The 21,245-nt window shown below is 41.0% G+C and overlaps 1 protein-coding gene across 1 annotated transcript in view; it reads left to right on the top strand.

The window, feature by feature from the left end:
• Positions 1 to 21,245, top strand: part of NKRF (NFKB repressing factor) — an 84,077-nt gene that overhangs the window by 38,550 nt on the left and 24,282 nt on the right. The window contains exon 2 of the mRNA XM_085608057.1: positions 2,914 to 3,038. Within this exon, the coding sequence (XP_085464183.1) occupies positions 2,914 to 3,038 (125 nt within the window). The remainder of the gene's footprint in view (positions 1 to 2,913; positions 3,039 to 21,245) is intronic.

Here is a 21,245-nt window from a genome sequence, read left to right as displayed (position 1 = left end):
AAGGTAATCATTTCAACACCGCAAGCTTGATTGAAAGCTTTGTTTGACAGCTAAATTGCACCTCTCCACCCTGTTCTCCTGAGCTAGGTAAAATTGTGCTAGCTGCCCTGAACTGGTCTAGGGATTCACCAGACCTTAGTTCCAAGTGGGTTAGTTGAACTCACTCTCTATGTAACTGATTGATTGAAGTATATGTGTGTGTTCCTATTGACCGCAAGCTTAATGTTTTCACATTGCAAAGTTCTGATTTATTTACTGCCTTTAGATTTGATAACTGTATTGATTTAGTTTTAGTGTCTGAAGCTATATAAAAATCAGAGCTATTTTTTTAAATTGGTGTCTGATTCCTCTCGAGTCTTGTCAGTTACTTATCACCCATGTTGGTGATGTGAAGTGCTTAACACATGTTCCTCCAAGTACCCTGTCTGGTCTTTGCCACTCTAACAGGACTGAAAGAAGGTGTACAGAGAGAGCACCCGGGGTCAATCTTTGTGTATTGTGCTAGTATTACATGGTAAGGCACCCCGCCATTCCACATAGTACTCGCGCCTTACAACACAGACATTTAGTTGTGTGCGAGGAAAAATACCAACCTGTAGCCTTCCTCTCACATGGGTACCCAGCAGGATTGTCACATAAATCCTCTCACTTTGAAGCCAGAGAAAGAAAAGTAATCACCAAGCTTTTTCAGAAGACCGAGCTTGACATTTCATTTCTGTCTCTTTTAATGCACAGCAAACGTGACTAGATAAGAATAACATTTAATAGCCCGTTTACAGAAAAATAGGACTTGTGGAACAATACAAGGAGTGATGGTCAAAAGGCTATGCTCCACGTTACGGACCAAGAAATGCTGGGCAGCCTAAAACAAATAAAGCTAACCAATAGCAAGCAAATGCGAATTACAAACCACAAAGCCAGTGATAAGCAATAGGTGGAATGCGTTCTGAGAGAAGCATTCAGAATGCAAGATGTCTTTGTAAATCAGACAGCTGCTCTGTGTGGTAGACTACGACCTAAAAAGTAATACAGCTTCATACGTTGATGTTTTTAAATTTCTGAAAGTTTTATATAGAGCAAAAGTTCCCGTGTAACGGCCTCCCTCCCCTAAGGGATACAACCCCTTATTTTTCTTGCTTTACTCCTACTTGGGAATCTAACAAGCTCCTTGGTAGACACGTAATTCAGGCAAGAAGGATGCCATGTATACGAGGCTAGTTAACTGGGTCTGCTCCCATCTTGATTTACCTAAGAAATCAAGTTAGTTTGTGGAACTTAATTCAACTCCCCCATAAGTGAAATAATTTGACAACATTTTCTGGTGCAACTTCTACCCATACTTAGAAATCCCACAGAATAGTTTGCTTGTTTGTTACAATAATGTGATGTCTGTTGGAGGACCATTTCTGGTCAGATAGTAGAGCAACGTTGAATTTGTTTTTTAATGCCATGTCAATGTGGCATATAAAACCAGCATTGGCATAGCCAATAGGTCTCGCCTTTGGGACCTTATAAGTGTTTAGCCATGCAACAGTTAATGTTGTTGCAGTAAGGATATTCTGCTGCATAACTAAATACTTATAAGGTCCCAAAGGCGAGAGCTATTGGCTATGCCAATGCGCGTTTCCCCTTTGATATGAGCGGTGCCCTCAGCAAAATTTTCTCGAGACATTAAATAACCGTGGTAATGCTTGCTGGTTGGTGCCATCGTTCTTTGCCAAATGTTTTCCCACAGATGCCTCATTCGATCTGCCCACAAGGATCATTACACACCAGACAGGGACTCCATTACCAGAAAGAAACGAGAGCTAACATGCTTGTTATCTGGGGCTCCAATTACCAGCCCCAAATCCTTCTGTTGGGAATGCTGCCACAGTAGAGAACAACAGGGCCTGCACAAAGTAACACCCCCCCCCCCCCCCCACTGCTCGGTCACTCTGCCCTCCCTGCTTTAACAAGTACATTTCCTAATCTTCATTAGACTAGATTCGGAAAGTTAAACTTGTTAATGGGGACAGTTTCAGCCGCTTGCTGTCCCATGGGAAAAATGCGGCCGGTGGGAAAGGGTGGGGATGTGTTCTGTGGAATAAGCCCGTCCTGCTGTGAAAGGCTGCTGTATGAAAGTCGCGTCCTGCTGGGATTGCAAATAAGCCAGCCCAGAGAGAGCCGGGAAGGCTCCAAATCACAAAGCAGAGTTAGGCTGATATGAGGACTTTGTTGCCGTAATGAAAGTGCTCTGGTTTAACTCCTGCACCTTTTATAGCAAGACTGCCTAGGAATAGTGTCTCTCGTTTTTCAGAACTTCACTCGCTCATCTGTCCTAAGAAATTCAATTTATTTTGAAGCCTTGCATTTATTGGATGAAGATGCACATTATATTCTTTGTCTATCAATTTGATAGTACACGTAAAAATAACATGTTTAAAGCACGTCAAAACAGTATTGTTACCAAATTCGCAATGGAAGTCCTTACTACAGAAGCTAACAAGCGCAAAGTGAAAGTGAAAGGAAAGAGAGAAAAAGATAAGAGACCAGAGAGAGGAATAGGCAGAAGACAGATGCGAGAGAGGAGTGAAAATAAAGCTGACGTGGAGGGAGTGGGAGAAGGGAGGCGGTAGGGAAGGGGAGGGGATTCACGCTCTGTAAGGCTTAATGAGCCATTAAAAAAAGCCAGATGGCCTGTGCACGTTCACGCGCACATGCACGCAAGCTTGAGGCCAGCAAAAGCCTCTGGTAGCACTTTGGAAACCCCCTTACTAAAAGTCGAGCAAGCAGCGCATGCGCTGCTCTAGGCTCGACCTAAAAACGAGGGCTTTAAAAATGATATGTCGGGAGAGGAGATGGGTGGGGTACGTAGGAAAACCTTTCCCCCAATTCCTTGAATAATAATATATTGTTTTCTATTAAATGCAGTTATGGCACAGCACTCATGCAAAAGGTTCTGGAGATGTCTGAAGGCATTGATATTGGGACGGTTCCTTCATATGAGCTAGTTCCAGGAACTACAGCAATCAAAAGAACAAGTGCTGCCATTGCTGGTAAGTAAATTTTGCTTTTGAAGCAGCTTTGAATTGTAAAATATTAAAGTAATTTGTGTAAATTTTTATAACAAAGCCATTTTTTCTTTTCAGCATGATTTTTTTTTTTTTTTACAAACTGGTTATTTTCCTATTTAAAATGTTTTTCGTAGTTTTAAATTCAAACGTTGTATCACAGCTTTTTATGCATAACAATTATCATGCTACTTAATGAGCTAAATGTCTGTGGCTCATAAGAAAGTTGATGCTGTATATTGGGTAAGATGGTGCATCAGCTGCCCATTTCAAGTTGTTAACCAATTTGATTTGCCCTCATCTTAATCAGGAAGGCTGCTACTAATGTTTGTTTGAAGAATATACACCTGAACAATTCTGTTTCTTGAATATTTCAGAATTGTTTTTTTTCTTCCGCTATTAACTAGCTAGGAAAAATTTGCAGAAATGTCTTACTTGTATATGTTTATGCAGACAACTAGACATGTATGAAGTACTTCAACTCATAACGTCAAGTAACTCATCTTATATGCATGTTCTATATATTACCTATAACACTAATAAAATCCTGAACCTAAGACGTCGCTCCACTGATTCTAAAAATCAACACCTCACTGGAAGGCAAGTTGCCCTCACTGTTAAATCTGGACAGGTTGTTCCATTGCTTTAACAACTCTGACCTAGAATCTGTTTATGTACAGGAAAACCCCAGTTTCCATGCTCCTTTTTGAAAGTGACTGCTACACAAGTTGTGCTTCACATTTCCAGTAATGACCTTACACACATTTAAGTCCAGATTTTGCTGCAAGTGCAACACTAAAACAACACTCCAAATTTAATATACATTGTAGATATTCTGGATGAAAGAGAATTCTAACTTGTTGTGTTGTTCGGCCTAACTGCCTCATTGTGGCTTGGTACCACTTACCCAAACTCCTGATGCAAACTCACTTCCATTTTAATGTATGTGACCATGTGGTGGAAGCCCTGATGGCTTCTTTTAAATATTCATGCATTCTGGTGACCAGCTTAGATGTTGAAAAAATTCAGAGGCCAGAGATGCTAGTTCAACTACTGTAAGTTATAGTGTCATGTTCTGCCTTCGTCTTTAAATAGGCGACATAGCCTGTACTACAGTCTCTGTGTTTGCTTTGTCTGCTGGGTATCTATTCCACGCAACTAACAGTACAGGCAAATCCAAGAGAGCTGGTATACTTGCTGCAGGTAGACTTAAACATGAGAGACCTCTTCTGTATGTAATATATATTGTGTGTGTACTTTGCCAAGATACTTTTAGATAGCAATGACAGTGCTTTTTCAGCCTCCACAAAGAGTACTTGGGAAGAATCGGTGGGCACCGATTAATTTTGTGTGGGAAGGGAAGAGGGCTAGGCAGGCTATGAGAATCATGTATCGACCTCCAAGCGAAGAGGGATGGTATCTGGGGTGCTTTGTATTCTAAATTATTACCATGCAGTGCAGGTGCGACTTATGGTGGGGCTGAAAAGGATGAAGGCAAGAAGCATTGGTGTTTTATGGTCCAGGTAGTACTGGGAAACCATATATGGGAAGCCACCTTGATTGGCCAGAAAACATTGCGCTTGTGATATATATTCTTCACTGGTCACTAGAGGCACATTGGCTTCATGATATGCTGTGATGGTTAAGAAGGGCCTGTGTACCGGTTACTGTCTTCTCACTGTTATCATGGGTAACCTAGATTTTACCGCAGCTGTGGACCAGCAGCAGTATTTAGCTTGGCAAAGGATGTGCTTTAAGAATGTGAGGTACTATTATGTTAACGTCCGTAACACGTTCAATAATATTAACTGAGTTGTGCCAAAGACTGAATGGCTGAACTATCTCCAGATTAGACAATGAGTCTCCGATAGAGGTGTAAAAGATGTGGTGTGGACACTGATGACTCTTCGAGAGATGGCTCCTTACAAAGACAGATAAGCACGGGCTGTACAAAATGTATAGGTTCCCATGGCGGATCTTTTTCCCAATAAAACAGCAGGTCGGAAGAGATGGAAAATCGATCAAGGGCGAAATTGGACACGTAAGAAATGGAAGGAAGTTTTCACTGCATTGAGAATGAGCGCCACCAGCTTTGCTTCTAAAGAGACGTTAACTAAACTAGCCCTACATTGATATTCTACTCGGAGTAGGAGACACTCCAGGAATAAGTCCAGGAGAAAGGAGTGCTGGATGGGGTGTGCAAGGACGGGCTACATGTTGCATTTGTTATGGCACTGTCAAGAACTGAAGAGAGATTTGTCGCAAATCTTAGATGAAATAGATTTGATGTTTAATATTATGCTAAGCAGACTTCCAGCCTACGTTATTCTGGAGTTAGCAGATAGACTATTGTAGAGTAACAGCAGGTGCTACTGGGACTAAGGGGCAAGAACGAGGTTCCCAGTCATAGAACATGGTCATATAAAGTCTGGGAACTAGTCTGGAGGAGCATAATAATCCGCTTTATTTAGATGGTATATATGTAGTCCTTTCTTCAAAGGACACATGTCTAGGATATGCTTTGAAATTCATTGAATATTTTAGAAATTCTTCGAATGGTTAAAAAGTGTAAAGTGAATATGCAGAAACCTGAAATGTTTCCCATCACCAACAAATGTCTTGTATGGTTTTTCATGATCTTATGATATTACTTATTTAGGAACTAAGATTCTACACGACACTGAGAAAACCTCAGGTTCTCAACTGGCAGTTCAAGACAGACTGTTTCAAGGAAGAGCAGTCGGTACTGATTTCCAAAGGCAGGCCTCTGTGTAGCGAGGTACAGTGGGGTAAAAGCAGTGGTTTGAAATTCTACTGTGAGCGAGTGCAAGTATTTACAAGCATTTCTCCCATCACCCGTGGTATGTTTTATATCACAAAAAAACTACTAAATCTCTTCAAACCACATTTCTTACTATTAGTGAAGAGTTATTCCCAAAGGTCTTGTGCCTGCTTAGCCTCATTAAAAATCAGAAAAATGACTTTACATAGAACTTTAAAGTTCGCCCACTGGATTATTTCTGCTTGTGCCCTGGTGACTTTAAATTCAGTGGTCACAATCTGCCTTAGCACCCTTCTCTCTGCAGTCTTAAATGATAGAGCACTATAATCCTCAGATCTGTTGACTGGTGTTTCTTTTCTTTCGCTATCCAAAACTCTTGATTTTTTTTTTTTTTTTTTAAATCTACTAAGTAAATTATACTGCATTGAGTGCAACTGTCTTTCTTTGATTTCTGGTAAGTGATTCTGTGAGCTGTAGTAATTGTCAAATCTAGGGAAATTTCAGAGCTTCTTTTAAACCAGCAAACCTTCATTAATTTGTTTTTAGAATGCATTCCATTAGGGTATCTCCTCACTTTCATTCGGGAGTACCTGCAAAGCATGCATTTTCCAGGTCTTCCGTTTTTTGTGAGCTGTTTCACTTTTCCTGGAATGGCAGCCAGCTTGTTCTGCTGCCATCCTTCCTTCAACTGTTGATATCCTACCAGTGACACTCCAATCCATTTATTTTTTTAAATTTAAACCTACCAGCTTAATTGTGACTTCTTGTAACTCTTCCTTCGAAGCTACCTGCATTGCATTCAAACCTTGTTAAAGATCTCATAGCAGGGATGTTATGGTTTTTATTAGAAAACGTTCTTGACTGCTGCTTTTGCTTTGATGGACCTGCTTTGATGCTCTCTTCACTGGAATCTTAGTGGCGGCGATGTCTGATTTACTCCAGGGTCACCTTTTGATTCAGAGTTTGATTCCTTATACTTATTCCCCCAAACTAATAGGACTCTCATCCAGTCCCTTTATCTCTATCATGTGACTTAGAGGTGAAGCGAATAGTCATGTTTGTCTCTGTGGGCTTGGCCTAATGTCCTGATGGATGTCATTTAGAATAGGTTGCCTTATGAATTTACTCCTACACCTTTTCTTTTAACTTAATCTCTCTACAAGGGTGCTTCAATGAGATGGATACAGGAGGTATAGATGCAAAGGTGTTCTTCACTGAGATGGATACAGGAGGTATAGATGCAAAGGTGTGCTTCACTGAGATGGATACAGGAGGTATAGATGCAAAGGTGTGCTTCACTGAGATGGATACAGGAGGTATAGATGCAAAGGTGAAAGCTGAAGAATTGCTGCTTTGTGGAGCACGGACCAAGCACAGATTGATTCCTCTTGATTAGTCTCAGTCCTCTGCTCGTACTGGGATTGAAGTGCTATTTCTTCTTCCTCTCCCACCCTCCTTTTCCGTGGGGCTTATTCCCACCCACCCCACCTCTGTTTTCTAATTCAGTTTGCAGAAATCTGCTACCTTTCTTAAAATGCCACTGTAAACTCACCTGTTTTGCCTGTACCCATACTGGCTGCTATTCTTTGATTTACTTATGACCACTTAAATATGAGAAAGGTGCATGTTTGTTGTTCCTGGTGACAAAATAAAAACTAGGAACTTCCAGCGGGTGAAAGTCCTTTTTAGAATAGACAGGATTCTCCTCTGGAAGGGTTGGGGGATAATTTGGAAAATGTGTGATCAAGAACTCAACCAACTTGTGCAAGCTCTATAATCCGGAAACCAGTATGGAGTTTCATTAATCAGGTGCCACTGCTGCTTCCTTAACATCTGCAGTGTACAATTCGTATGTCAGGCATGTTGCATTTCATTGCTATATATTGTGCAAACATTCTATGTCTTTAATGACATACACAGTTTAACATCTGGAAAAAATGCATGTTCTTTTCATTTTATAGCAAAGTAAAAAAAAGAAATGCACTGAACAAACACAGGTTTCATGGTTATGGCAGTTCGGGCTGGACTGTTGCTGTTTGGTACAGGGTCAAGACTGATTTGCATATGGCTGGGTTTATAATGGAATGGAGTGCAAAAAAACGATGTATTTAGGCCCTGATCTCTGTACTGGGGTGAATGTATGACATCGTTCTGCATTATGTCCATCAATTGTTGTTTTTAGAATATTTTGCCTGCATGCTTTGACCCATGCTTTAGTGATTTTGACAGTATGCAAGCCTACTGAACGTGATGTAGATTGAGCAAAGATGTATGACAGATGAGCCTAGCTCTTCTCAAATGAGGTTTTCCTAAATTGCCCCCTGAACTCTACAGTGGGGGTTCCTGCTGCCACCTCTTAACAGTATTTGCTGTCATTATAGTTCAAGCATACAGGTATTTTTTTCCCACTGGTCCTTCTCTGTAAATGTTGTTACAGACTCCTACAAATGGTTCTGGTTCGTGTCCTCTAGTGTGCTCTATGTGTAAGCTGTAAGAGGAAACATAGGTGTCAATTTGAGACAACCCGGGCTTTACTGCACAAGGCAGAGACTCTATTGCAGGCTGCCCTGTAGCCATGCGACAGGTGCTGGCTCCAACCCTTCAGTGCCCATGCTGACTGGTCTAAGCTTTGCCAAGACCGTTTTTGGTTTGAGTGAAGATTTTGAACATTGGTTGACTCAGGCTTCCTGTTTCTGTCTTCAAATTTGGATAAATGTGGTTCCCCTTGAGCCAGATTTTCATCTAGGTTTTAGTTCACCACTCTTCATTACACCATTGGGATAGGTGTTTGCTAGGGACAGAAATATGTCTTGCAGCTGTGCTTAATGTTAGTTATAGGTGTCCAGCAGTGCAAGATTGTTTTTCAGTTCCACATGCAATACATTTACAGTAAATTAATCTAAATGATAAAGATTAAAGTTGCTAAGGTCAGATCAACTCCTAGCTTACTGGCTACTTACATTTCTTCTTAGGCACCGTTGTACAACATTGGTGCAGTTATGGTACAAAGTAAAAGTACAGATGTCTGTTGATCCCATATGCAAGGAAATCCCTGTCAATAGATCTGATCTTTCTGGAGTAATTGTTCTAGCTGTATCACTTTCTGGAAACTTTAATGATAACCTTTGGCGCAGGATCACCCTTGATAAAGAAAACACCCTTATGAGAAATAATGTCTGTCTCTTAAAAGACACTATAGAATGGCCTGGACTGCCTGAGAAGTTTAAGAATCTCATTAAACATCCTACTCGAAAACTGCATTCCTGGTCAGTGGCCTCATGTTGGCAGCAATCTATCTTAATTGTGGCACCATACAAGGATGTTAACTTTTTCCACACTCCCTTTCTGACTGACCCTCAGGCCATTTTTGGAAACAATTGAAAACAACCATGGCACTGAAGACATTAAAATTCCCTTCTATAATTGTAAACTTTTGTTGTAGGTGGAAAATGTCCTAATCCTCCTGAAAGATCCCATTTCTCAATTACACCATGCCTAAAAGAAATTGACAGTTACGCCTTGGTGCCAAGATAAAATGTAAAAATGGGACATATACAGGTTGACCCCTCGCTGATCTGTCTCAAATACACTTCCAGATTTGCCAGTTCAAGCTGAACCCATTCGCACACACAACTTGTGAAGTCGCTAGGTTTATTGCGCTGCACCAACCTGAACTAAATAAAAAGATAGAACAAAACTTCTTCCTCGATCCTCTAAAACTGTTGTGATGGGGCTGACCCAACATCATCAAGATTGTGATCACTCCGCTAGTACTGTACACCCTCTCAAAGTTCTCAACTTTCCCACCCCTTCATTCTTTAAGGAAGTCATTTGTATCAAAGCACAATTTTGTGGCAATTAAACCATTCTGAAATCTTCCAACTCCCCGAAGAAAAGTGGGATGTCAGCTGTACAGACTGTAGCATCAGCTAAAGCGCAAAAAATTATTTATTAAGCATATCACTAGTGGATTGTGCCGTCAGACCACACGGTCAAACATGAAGCTTCGCTCACTAATCCTCTTCCATTAACTGTGTTTTCATCCACTCACAACAGGCAATACAACATTGATGCAACTTTATGCCCCCTATGTCCCCACCCAAAAAATGGCAACCAATAATGCTAATTCATTGTCCAAACTAAATCAGAGTGGCTAAACCAGCCTATATGTTTCAACAGTGAACAGAGGATGACTGCGCAACACCCGTTCTGGAATTGCCAATTTCACCATCAAACAGCTCTTCAAGTGGATACACTATTTATATCCATGTTTCGTGGATTTTAGGTGTAGTTAGACCTAGGACAAATGAGAGACCTGTTCTAGTCCTTGCAGACCCTCTTGTCACTACAAGTTTCAAATAATTAAAGAAGCTTTCTAATTGAGGAAAGGGCATTGCACAACAAATTTGTATATCGAAGGAAGGAAATTATTTAAGTAAAGCCCTGGTGTGAACTTGTTGAGGCTGTATGTCTGCTTATGAGGTCAGATTAGAAAATTGTGGTTTGCGCTGACCATAACAGTTGTAATTGCTTGATTACTAGTAGTTCAGCTGACGGATGTGGGTTTTGTGGGGGATGGTTTTGAGTGTAGACCCCTCCTTCTCTTATTGTTTGTTGAAAACACTAGGAGATCTCGAATCCTTGTTGGAGAAATTTTTATTTTTTAGTACTTGTTTAGAAAAGACCCTTCTGGAATTCAATAAAGTGATACCATCCTTATTTGTCAGAAAACCTTAAAAGACGACCTGAAGAGGGATTGACCCTGGCTGTATACTCCTCAAGTACTAGAGAGAAATTGTGATCTCATAAATGAAAAAGTGAAAATGACAGATGTTGCTAAAAACAAAAACCAGCTTGTGTTGTATTGATGACCCAAGAATACACACACACTTGTTCAAAAAATTATGAGCCTTGAGAGAGCCCAGGCCCAAATGACCATGATGGGCGAAACACGTGTCGGCTGGTGAAGCTTTAGTAAAACGCTGTTAAGGTTTTCTGACAAACAAGGATGCTATCACTATATCGAATTCCAGAAAGGGCTTTTCTAAACAAGTACTAAAAAATAAAAAACATTCTTCCAACAAGGATTCGAGATCTCCTCGTGTTTTTCAACAAACAATAAGAGAAGGAGGGGTCTACACTCAAAACCCTCCCCCGCAGTTATATTTTTGAGGCTGAAAAGGTCCACTGATCTACATTGATATCGGACAATACTATCCGGGACTGGGATCCCTGGACCTTACAAAACGGATGTGTTTTGTAACCGTTTAATTGGCATTTAGGCCACTCTGCCCCTGTTTTGCAGACCACTCGTCTGGAATAAGGTTTGAGTGGTAACATTTTAGGTTCCTGAATGTTGAATGCAGAGTATACACTACAGTATCAGGCTGGACACAAATTATTTTTATTCATATTACACCCGTGTTGACTGGTCTATGTTTTATCTAAATCTTTGGATATCTTTACTAGCAAATCATTGTATTATTTTTCTTGTATTAGGCACATTTTCCTCTTGATCTAAAATGGTTATAGTGCAGTGTTTAAGGCTTGACACCCCTGTTGACAGGTTCATGTTTTACCTAAATCTTTGGGTACCTTTACTAGCAAATCATTTTACTATTGTTCCTGTAATAGGCACATTTTCTGCTTCTTGGTCTAAGGTTGTTCTAGTTAAATTGTGAAGCCTCTTGTTAACCTGCTTGATTATTTTGCAAACGATTTTTGGAATGTTATTGATAATGTGGCAGTCAGACATGGCCAAATCAGTAAAGGGCTGTGGAGCAGTTTTTTTCAGTACATAGATGTAAGAAAATATATTGTATCTCCTGTGCTCAAAATGTTCCTGTTAATCGCTTGTCTCCCTTGCTTTTTATGGACACTGCTTGCCTGTGTCAATTTTGTCTGAAATTGATCTTGAACTAGCCGCTCTTATTAAGATTTTGATAGCTGTCCATTCTAGTAGCATGGTTTGTGTCGGACATATGCTCCGATTTGAACACACAGAATTTTTGCATCCATCAGGCGAAATATGAAAGGTATGTCCATTTTTTTTTGTTTTTTTTTGTTCAATTATTTCATTCAATCCTTCACCTCTGATTTCACATCTTAAGTCCCATCCCTAAAAGTTTGTGCTAGGAGCATCCCTTTGCTTCTTTACATTGATGATCCATTCCGTTGGTCACCTAGATCACCAAGGATGCTACCTTGATGCAGAGAATTAACTAAAATGTTTGTGCCCCTGAATGTTTTTAATGTGTAGCTGCTAAATGTCATTAGGTTAATAACACACATCTTCATCTCTTGGCTTTTCACACAGTTACACTTTCCATTCTAAGACTTGTGTTTTTTGGGCCAGGTCTTTGTCTATGTTTTACTTTTGGCTAAAACTGAGCTTTAGAATAGCGCTAGGCCATCTGGCAAGTATGTGATAAGGATCATATACCGGGGTGAGTAAGGAAGGTGATGGGTGCAATGCTTGAATTAATATTAGTCACTGGTTATTTGTTTACATTTTATATCTCTGAACAGCTACATAAATAGGACATTTTGGTGCTGATAGATTCTATCTCAAGGAGGTAACAACTCAAATTTGTTTTGATGCAATTGCAGCATTTTAAGGTAGTCCTTAAAAATAATAATGCTGGACAAGTGGCAAATGTAAGTAGGAAGAGTTTTCCAATGCTTGGTAGCCAAACAAGATGAGGATCGACCCCCTTATTTACAGAGATGCATCCGAGGGACAATTGCCAGATGGAGATTATCGGAAAGAAGAGCCCATCTGAGTTGGTTTGGCTTTTTGTTGAGGTGGGCTGGTCTCCTTAAGGGCTTGAGCACGAGGCACAGAATTTTGACAAGAGATCACTTTCTTACAGGAAGCCAATGCGGGTCCCTAAGATAGTGTGAAATATGAGCACTAATGGGAAGACTCCAGATGAATCTACCGGTTAAAATTTGAGTAAACTGCAGCTGCTGTATTAAGGTATGTCTAAGTAAAGGGCATTAATGTAGTCTAAACAGGAAGTAATCAGTCTATGGATGACTGATTTCTGCCTTGATAGAGACCGCTAGGTAAAGGTTTTCCGCGACTTTCAACAGCTCTGTGACTTGTCTGTCCATGGATAAGTTCTCATACAGGATGATTCAATTGTTCTTAGCAGGTGTTGCAAGGAAACGTGTTGGACACATCAGTAGGCCACCATACTGCAGACTAACTGAAAAGAGCTTGCCAGACCTAAAGACTTCTGGTATTGCCCCTTGGACCTCTGTCTTTGCCCCTTGGACCTCTGTCTTGTTGATATACAGTTTCAGACAGTTCATCCAAGGAGCAATAGCGAAATTTGACTTGGATAACAGAAACTTGCCAGAAATAAAGTTTAATTTGGGTGTCTTTCACATATAAGAATATATTGAAATCATAGAATCTAACTAGGTCTGTGGCGTAAAACAGGAAGGGTAAAGATGAAGCAGTCTTATAACAGTGAATAAAGTCCAAACAGTCAGTTAATTCATCAGCAAACGAAGAATATGAAGATGTGAGAGAACGATCAAAGACGGCATCAGATCATTAGAGATTATCTGAAAAAAAGGGAAACGAAAAGGTAAGTAAATACATTCTCACAAACAGGAAGGCGACAAGAAATAAGGGGGGCAAAACAGTGTAATTTAGCGAAGATGTTCCTGTAAGGAGAGAACAAATAGGTGAGTTGGGTACAATGGTAAAAGCAAGACAGTCACAAGTCAATAATGAATAGTCTTAAAATATGATAAGAACCAAATTCAGTAATGGATATAAGTATAACATTAAAGTGAACTGTAAGTAATTAATAAACCCTTGGGGTAAAGGGTGGGAGGGATAATGTTAGCCTCAGAGTCTTTAATGAAATCCAGATTCTCTAGTCATGTTAATAGGAGAATCGCAATTTCATTACAAGATCAGAGGCTACCATTATGCATGTTGGTAGCCATGTAACACAACATCAGACATATGACCAATTGGTTTACAGTAATGCTGAGCAAAAGTACTAGCATTAGACCAGTCTGCGGCCTTTAGAATATCTTCCAACTTACCTCCAGACCAAAAGGATTTGCTGGCCATAGCGCCTCTGATAGAATGAGCTTGGAACAACTTCAAGTCAATGCCAGCTAGCTTCATAGCTATTTTGACCCATCTAGAGATGGAAGTAGAGGAAATAGCTTTGTGTGGTTTAACAAAAGAGAAGTAATTGGTTAATACCTGGAGGGCGAAGAGGATTCATTCTGCGGTCATATTCTTTCATACAGTCGACTATGCAAAGTTTTTTGCATGAATCGAAGCGTGGATAGAAAATGGAGTCGGACATAGTCTCAGTTCATTTAAAGAGTTCGAACTTGACTCCAAACATGTTATAGGATCTAAATGAGATTTCGAGGGCTTTAACGTCAGAAACTCTCCGACAGGAAATTGGGCAAAGTAGAGTGGCCAGTTTGATAGAGAGGTTTTTCCTATTAAGGTGAATGTTATCTGGCCAGCTAGAAAAGAGATCAAGGATTAGATTAACGGTCCAGAGAGACTGGTATCTGGGTTTGGGAGGATTCCTGATTCTGATGCTTTTGAGGACTCTACAGATAATGGGGTTCTTACCAACCGTCTTACCATTGACGAGAGAATGACCTGCGGAGATAGCGGACCTTTAACAATTAATAGATCTATAGCTGAGGCCTCGATCGAATTGTTTGACGAGAAAGTTAACTATGTCAGCGATAGGTGCTTCCACGGGATCCAGGTTCTATTCCATTCACCGACGTGACCATGATTTCCAAATGCTGTTCTATCTGTAATGTGTGCCAGGGGCCCAGGATTCTCTGAGGAGAGTTGCAGCAGATGACAAAAGTTTTGAAAGTAGGTTGGATCTCCTGACACTCTCCAGGCAAGAAGGCGCAAAGTCCCTGTCTCAACTAGCGGGTGAATTAGACCGTCTGTACGAAGGTCCAGTAGGGAAGGAATTAGGAAGGGGAGGTCGTGAGCTAGTTCCAAGGCAGTGGAGAACCATGCTTGAGATGGCCAGAAGGGGGTAATTATGACTATAGAGCATTGTTGATGTCTCACTTTCTGAAGAACTCTCTGGATCATTGAGAAGGGAGGAAAGGCGTATGCGTTGCTCCCCTTCCAGCACTGAAGGAAGGCGTTGACCGCTAGAGCACCCGGGTCGGGCATCCAGCTGAAGTAGTTCTTAAATTGGAAAGTTAATCTGCTGGCAAAGAGATCTAAATGAAAAGGACCCCAAATATTGTTGAGGGAATTGAATACTGAAACATTTTAGTTTCCAGTCGCTGCGGTCTAAGAGGAATCTAGAATTCCAACCTGCAGAAATATTGGTTTTCCCTGGAAGATATTCGGCTTTTAGTGTGATCTTGTGTTCCAGGCAGAACATCTAAATTTGAGAGATCTGCAAATTTCGTGCCTCCCAGACGATTTATATAAGCGACCGCGGACATATTGTCCATCTTTAGAGATTACTGATCTGCCTTGAAGAGAATGTTAGAAGCTCATGAGAGCATAGAGACCGGCTGTGAGTTCTAGGTAATTTATATGGTGAAAGGATTCTTCTTGAGACCAAACACCGCCAGTATTCTGGTGTAGGAGACCTGCTCCCAAACCATGACGGCTCGCGTCTGATTCCAGAATAAATTCTGGTGCGGAACCAAAGATTGCCCTGCTATTCCAGGCGTCCAGGTTTTCTAGCCACCAGGTGAGTTCCGATCTGGTTTCTTGGGCGAGAGAAATGAGATCTCCGTACCAAAGTCCTGATCTTAATGCTTTCGCATTTACTCTTTCAAGGGCTTGGTAATTCAGAGGGCCCGGGAAGATAGCTTGAATAGAAGAGGAAAGGAGACCAAGAAGTCTGGCGAGCTCTCTTGGCAATAGGCTGTCTTGTTTAAAGACGTGTCTTATCTCCTTCCTGATTTTTGAAATTTTCTTCGGTGGGAGGAGAAGACAGTTTGTGGTACCTATGGTGAAACCTAGAAACTCCAGGGATCTGGAGGGAGTTAAAATCGATTTCTCTCTGTTTATAATGAAGCCTAGGTTATTGAAGGTCTATTACAAATTTCACGTCTCGAATGAGTTGAGAGTGGTCCTGGGAACGGATGAGAATGTCGTCCAGATATATAATTAAACAAATGCCCTTTTCTCTTATTGGGGAAGCGATTGGTCTCATTACCTTGGTGAAGCACCATGGGGCTGAGGAGAGACCGAAAGGGAGTGCTTGGTACTGGAAAAGATGGTTCTTCCACATAAATTGGAGAAAGGGTTGGTGATCTTTGGCTTTAGGGATGGTGAATAAGCATCTTTTAGGTCTAACTTGACTAGCCAGTCGTCTTTCAGAAGAAGATCTCTGAGAAGATGGATGCCCTCCATCTTGAAATGTCTGTAGACAAGGAACTTGTTGAGTTCCCTTAAAATTATAACGGGTCTCCAACCCTCATCCTTTTTCTTGACGAGGAAAAGAGTGCTTAAAAAGGTTAGCGTTTCCATGGGAACTTCTAAAATTGCACCCTTCTGGAGCATAGAGTGAATCTCTTCCTCTATTTTCTCCTACTCTAGGGAGAGGGGGAATATCTCTTGAGAAAGAAGATTGAAACGGGGTCTGAATAAAATCTATTGTAAACCCTTTCACAGTATTTAGGACCCAAGGGTCTTGAGTAATCAGTTCCCAGTTCTGATAGTAAAATTTTAGTCTGCCCCTGACCTTGTGGGAAAGAGGGAGGGGGGTGGGAAGGTAAAGTTGTACTCACTCTGGGAGTTGTCGTTGGAGATTCCTCTTGCTCTGAATCCTCTTAAAGGTGCGCTTCTTCCTCTATGAGGGTAGAATTGGGGAGTATTGGAGGGTTGGTAGCCTCTGCCAAATCCTCTAGACCTTGGATTGGGCCTGCGGTTGAAGCGGTCGGAAGAGAGGTCCCTTCTTCTGGCCCTGCCAAAAAGGTTGTTGTTGAAGACCCTTCTCATATTTTGGTGTGCCTTGTCCAAGGCTGTAAATGTCATGACCTACTTTCCGAGCGTCTTGATGAGATCCTCTCCGAATAGCAAGCCTTTAGGATTGACGGAGGGTTCTTTGTCAGCGAGGTCGCCCAATTTAGGACTGATTTTAGTGAGGACATCTCTTCTTCTCTCAGAGTTCAGGCTTACGTTGGCATTGCCCAATAGGATCAATGCCCTCTGGGACCAACCTCTAATTGCTTCGGTGTCTAGGGGTGTGCCGTTGATATAGCTCCCTTTTGCTGAGTCAATGATCCTTGCTAGAGGACCCAGAATATCGAGCACGCGGTCCTGGCAACCTTTAAGGGACCTTTCCATTTCTTTTCTAGGATCCCTCCCGAGTTTGAAAAGGTATTTAATAAGTTCTGGGTCGAGATTGGGGGTTTGACAAACTTTATAGTCTATGCAGGGTCTAGAGCATTCTGCTCTGAGTAGGTTACGGTACTATCTCTCTACAAATTGTTTCTAATCCACTTCTTAACGAATTGACTGACATGGTCATGTGGATGCCATTCAGAGCTACGAGGGTGTTTTATATTGAAGGGAGAGAACATCTCTTCTCCTGAGAGGTCTAGAATAACGTCTTTGGAAGTGGATGGAAGATCTTCATGTAAAGAATGATCGTAAAAGTCTTCGTCATCGTTGTCTAGGTTCAAGACGTAGTCATCAAAAGGCTCAGAGCCATCATCGTGTAGTGAGTCATCATCATCTTGTATGAATTTATGTTGAGCACTAGGCTAGTTTGTGCCGCTATGGACACCCATAAATTGTGTGCCGCTGAGGACACCTTTATAAGTTGTGCCGCTAAGGACACCCGATGAAATTGAGGTGCGGTGACCTCCCGTTAAATTAGAGGAGTTTTGAACCCCTGAAGTGCTCTTGCGGGTAGTATGATCGGTATTTGTCTTCTTTTTTAGTCTTTTTCCCCTTATTTCGATGAGATCGTCAGAAAGGTTAGTTGGGTTTTCGCTGGAGTCATACACCCAGATAGGGAGTGATCTTTTGGGTGGTATAACCTTAGATAAGGTTTCCAGCATGCAGGATCTCATTATGGATAATGCTCTTAAAGGCCTGGTTATCCATACTGGGAATAGGTGCGCTAGCGTCGTCAGAGTCCAAGTCAGACATAACTTAGCTTTAAGTAAAGGATAAAGAGCAGCATCACCTTTTTAAAAAAAATATTTTATATATATTTTTTCTTAAATGTAAAGGAATGGCACCCAATGTTAACTGTCTGCCTTTTTATAAAATGTTTTTTATATATCGCTTTTGGATAGATCGGGTAGGTTTAATTTGCCACCATCCAGACAGGTACAAGCTTATTCTTTTAGTGGTGAACCCATAATTCCTTTTAGAAGTTTTTTTTAAATAATTATTTAAGATGCTGCATCAAAATTCCCCCTTTTTTTTTAATTTTTTTTTTTTTTTAAATTTATGGAGAGAGATTATAATGAAAATGGCAGGAAGAATTAAAATGAGGAAATATATTTTAGTAAGAGTGCCGGTAATTGAGAGAGTTACCAGCTGATCCAGAGATGCGAGCAACCGACAGAGGGCTTGAGCGTCGAATCAGCTGGTTAAACGGGGAGATTAGCTGAGTTTGAGGAAAGGTCCATGGCAACGCGTCTGCGTGATGCACGTGTTGCCAGGGTATCTTCCTCTAATATGGATGATCGCTCTCTGAGGCTCCGTGAGCGAGAATGCGGTTAGGGGGGAGAGGGAGTCAGCGCCGGTCTTTGTAAATTGGAGACCGGTAGACAAAGTCGAAACGAAAAGCGGAACGTAGGGCGCCGAGAGGGGCCGGTCAGGCAAAAGTAGGAAATTAAGTGAAAAACGCATGGTGAATAAACATTAGCAAATCAGCAAATATACGACCACATCAAAGAACCAGTGAATAATTAAGATGTAGAAATAGTCAATCTCATTATTAAAACTCTAAAGAACAAAATATGGTATTTTCAAAAGAAAAGAAAGGCAATGAACTTATCTGCTTGGAGCCGCATTCAAAAGAGGCTGTTCCTTAGGAGCTCATGCCTTTTACTTGTTTTGAATATTCTATTCTGGAACACTTATCTTTGATGTATGCGGCTGCTTGGAGACTCATTAAAAGTTCTATGCATAATGGTAGCCTCCGATCTTGTAATGAAATCATAGGATCTAACTATGTCTGCGAGAGGGTGGATTAAGATATTAAAGTGCGAGCTTAGGGAGGAGAGCCCTAAGGCCCACTATAGGATAAAGTAACTTCAGGTGAATGGAAAGGAGGGAGGGAAACGACCTGGAAGATCGGAAGGAGCCAAACTAGTTCAAGGCCTTTAGGCAAATGCCTAATTCAAACAGTTGTTTGTACAAGGTGGAATTGAACACAGCATAGAAAGCCACAGAAATATTGAGTAGGATCAGGGCAGTCGAACCACTCTGATCCAGGATGGTAAGAAGGTAGTTGGTGATGGCAAGTAGAGCTGACTCTGCAATAAGAGGTTTAGAAACCCCATAGAGAAAGTTTGAGTTGGAGATTAGTTTACAGGTATTTGAAGTTGTTTACCAATTTTTCCACAACTTTGGTGGGTAGAGGAATGAGCTAGATTATGCTATAATTAGTACGACCCATCAGTACAACAGTAGTTTTTCAAGAGTAGTAGACTAACGCTTGCTTCCAGCATTTAGGAACTACGGCTCACAGCAAGGACCCGTCACCAAGTAATAGCCAGTGGCGAAGATTAATTCAAGCATTTCACCCATCACTTTTTTGTTCTTAAAGTCAGACACTCTAATTGCGAAAGGCATGCTGCAACATCTGTCCTGAGGTCACAGTAGCATTAGACTCCAGCCCCAACCACTGACTGAATACGCCCAAAAGAACAATGAGCTGGGTTGCATGTGTGTTACCATTGGAATTGCACATGGCTTGACAGTTCAGGCTGGGCTGTTCCTAATAAAGAAGGTTCAAGCCTATTTTGCATGTGGCTGGTGGTCTTCTAGAGTAAATGGTATGGTGGGCTAAAAAATGAAGGCCTGGGATGTAGCCTGAAGTAATTGCCAGTTACATAGAACTTCAAGCATTTAGCCCATCACTTTTGTTTTTCTCTTAAGAGTGCGCGCATTTGTGGAAAATGGTAAGGTTTACTATAGACAATGAATGAATGAGAGGGAATTGGCACAGGTATGGATAGAGAGAGCCACTATAAGATTGTCTGAACCTAGAGTATTGTTCAGATGTGTTGTGTCCACATTTCTGACCATCTTATCTAACTCGACGGACTTCCATTTCCAATTTGAAGATTTTTAAAGTGGTATGTATCTGCCACAAAGCTTGCACTATCTTTCTGCTAGCAGCTATATGTAATCTCTATTCTTTTTATTTTTTTAATTTTTCATTTTTTATAGCCTCTGTACCTCTTACATTCGAGCTTCTGTATAATGTCACAGCTCTGAGGTTTAGGAAGGCTATAGTGGGTGGTCATTCTTTCGCTGTGGTGATGGCCAAAGCTTGGAACACCCTGCCTCTGAAACTCTGAGCAGAAAAAAGTTTAATGAGGTTCCGTAAACAACTAAAAACATATTCATTACTTCTAGCTAGAGACTGCACGGTGTTTCAAAGTCCGCTTAGCGCCAGGGCATCCCTTTTTGGGTTAATCAAGCACTCTATAAATCTATAGTCAGTCAGTCGAATTTATGCACACCAAAAATAGAGTATGGTGAAGAATTTACATGTTTGAAGTAGGGGGTTCATGAATGCGTTGCCATCTAGGAATGCAGTTAGCATATTTTAGTGAGAATCTGTGCTGTAGTGTACAAAGATATAACATTGAAATAAAAGTATTCAAGTATAATGAGGGCTAGTGCTCAAAGGATGGGGTTACAACGCCTTGGAGTTGGCCCCTGGCAGGGAGTTGTGACCTTGAGTGGTGTGTTACAGATGCCAACAGATAAAGCTCTCAATAGATCTTCACTTAAGTATTGAATTCTTTTTTTGGGTCAGGTTAACAAAAACCTCTTATCAGTTCTCCACAAAAGTACAATAAGAAGTACAGGGAGAGTGGCATCATCCCTCTTCAGCCTATAGCCTTAATGAGTTTTACATATTGTGCCATGGCTTAGCTGTCCTTCATTCCCTAACCGTTTAAGGATAATTACATTGTCCCATTTATTTTCTCTTTAAGTTTTGATGATTGGGGCATCAAGTAGTGTTTTTGTTAAACAACAAATGCCACATTTATCTTGAGACCTACTGTATATTCTTTGGTCTTGGTCTATTTGCTTTTCTGGGACAATTACAATATAAGTGCTGGCTGGTTTACAGTTTTGTGCAGCCAGTGAAATCCATTGTAAAAAAAAAAGAGAGAAAAAAAGCATCAGACGGGCTTAGAGCCCATCCATTTCTTAACAGTACTTG

Source organism: Triturus cristatus, chromosome 5_2 (assembly GCF_964204655.1).
Source record: "Triturus cristatus chromosome 5_2, aTriCri1.1, whole genome shotgun sequence".
NCBI lineage: Eukaryota > Metazoa > Chordata > Amphibia > Caudata > Salamandridae > Triturus > Triturus cristatus.
Note: the sequence above shows the minus strand (reverse complement) of the source record. Positions and strands in the feature narration are given on the sequence as shown.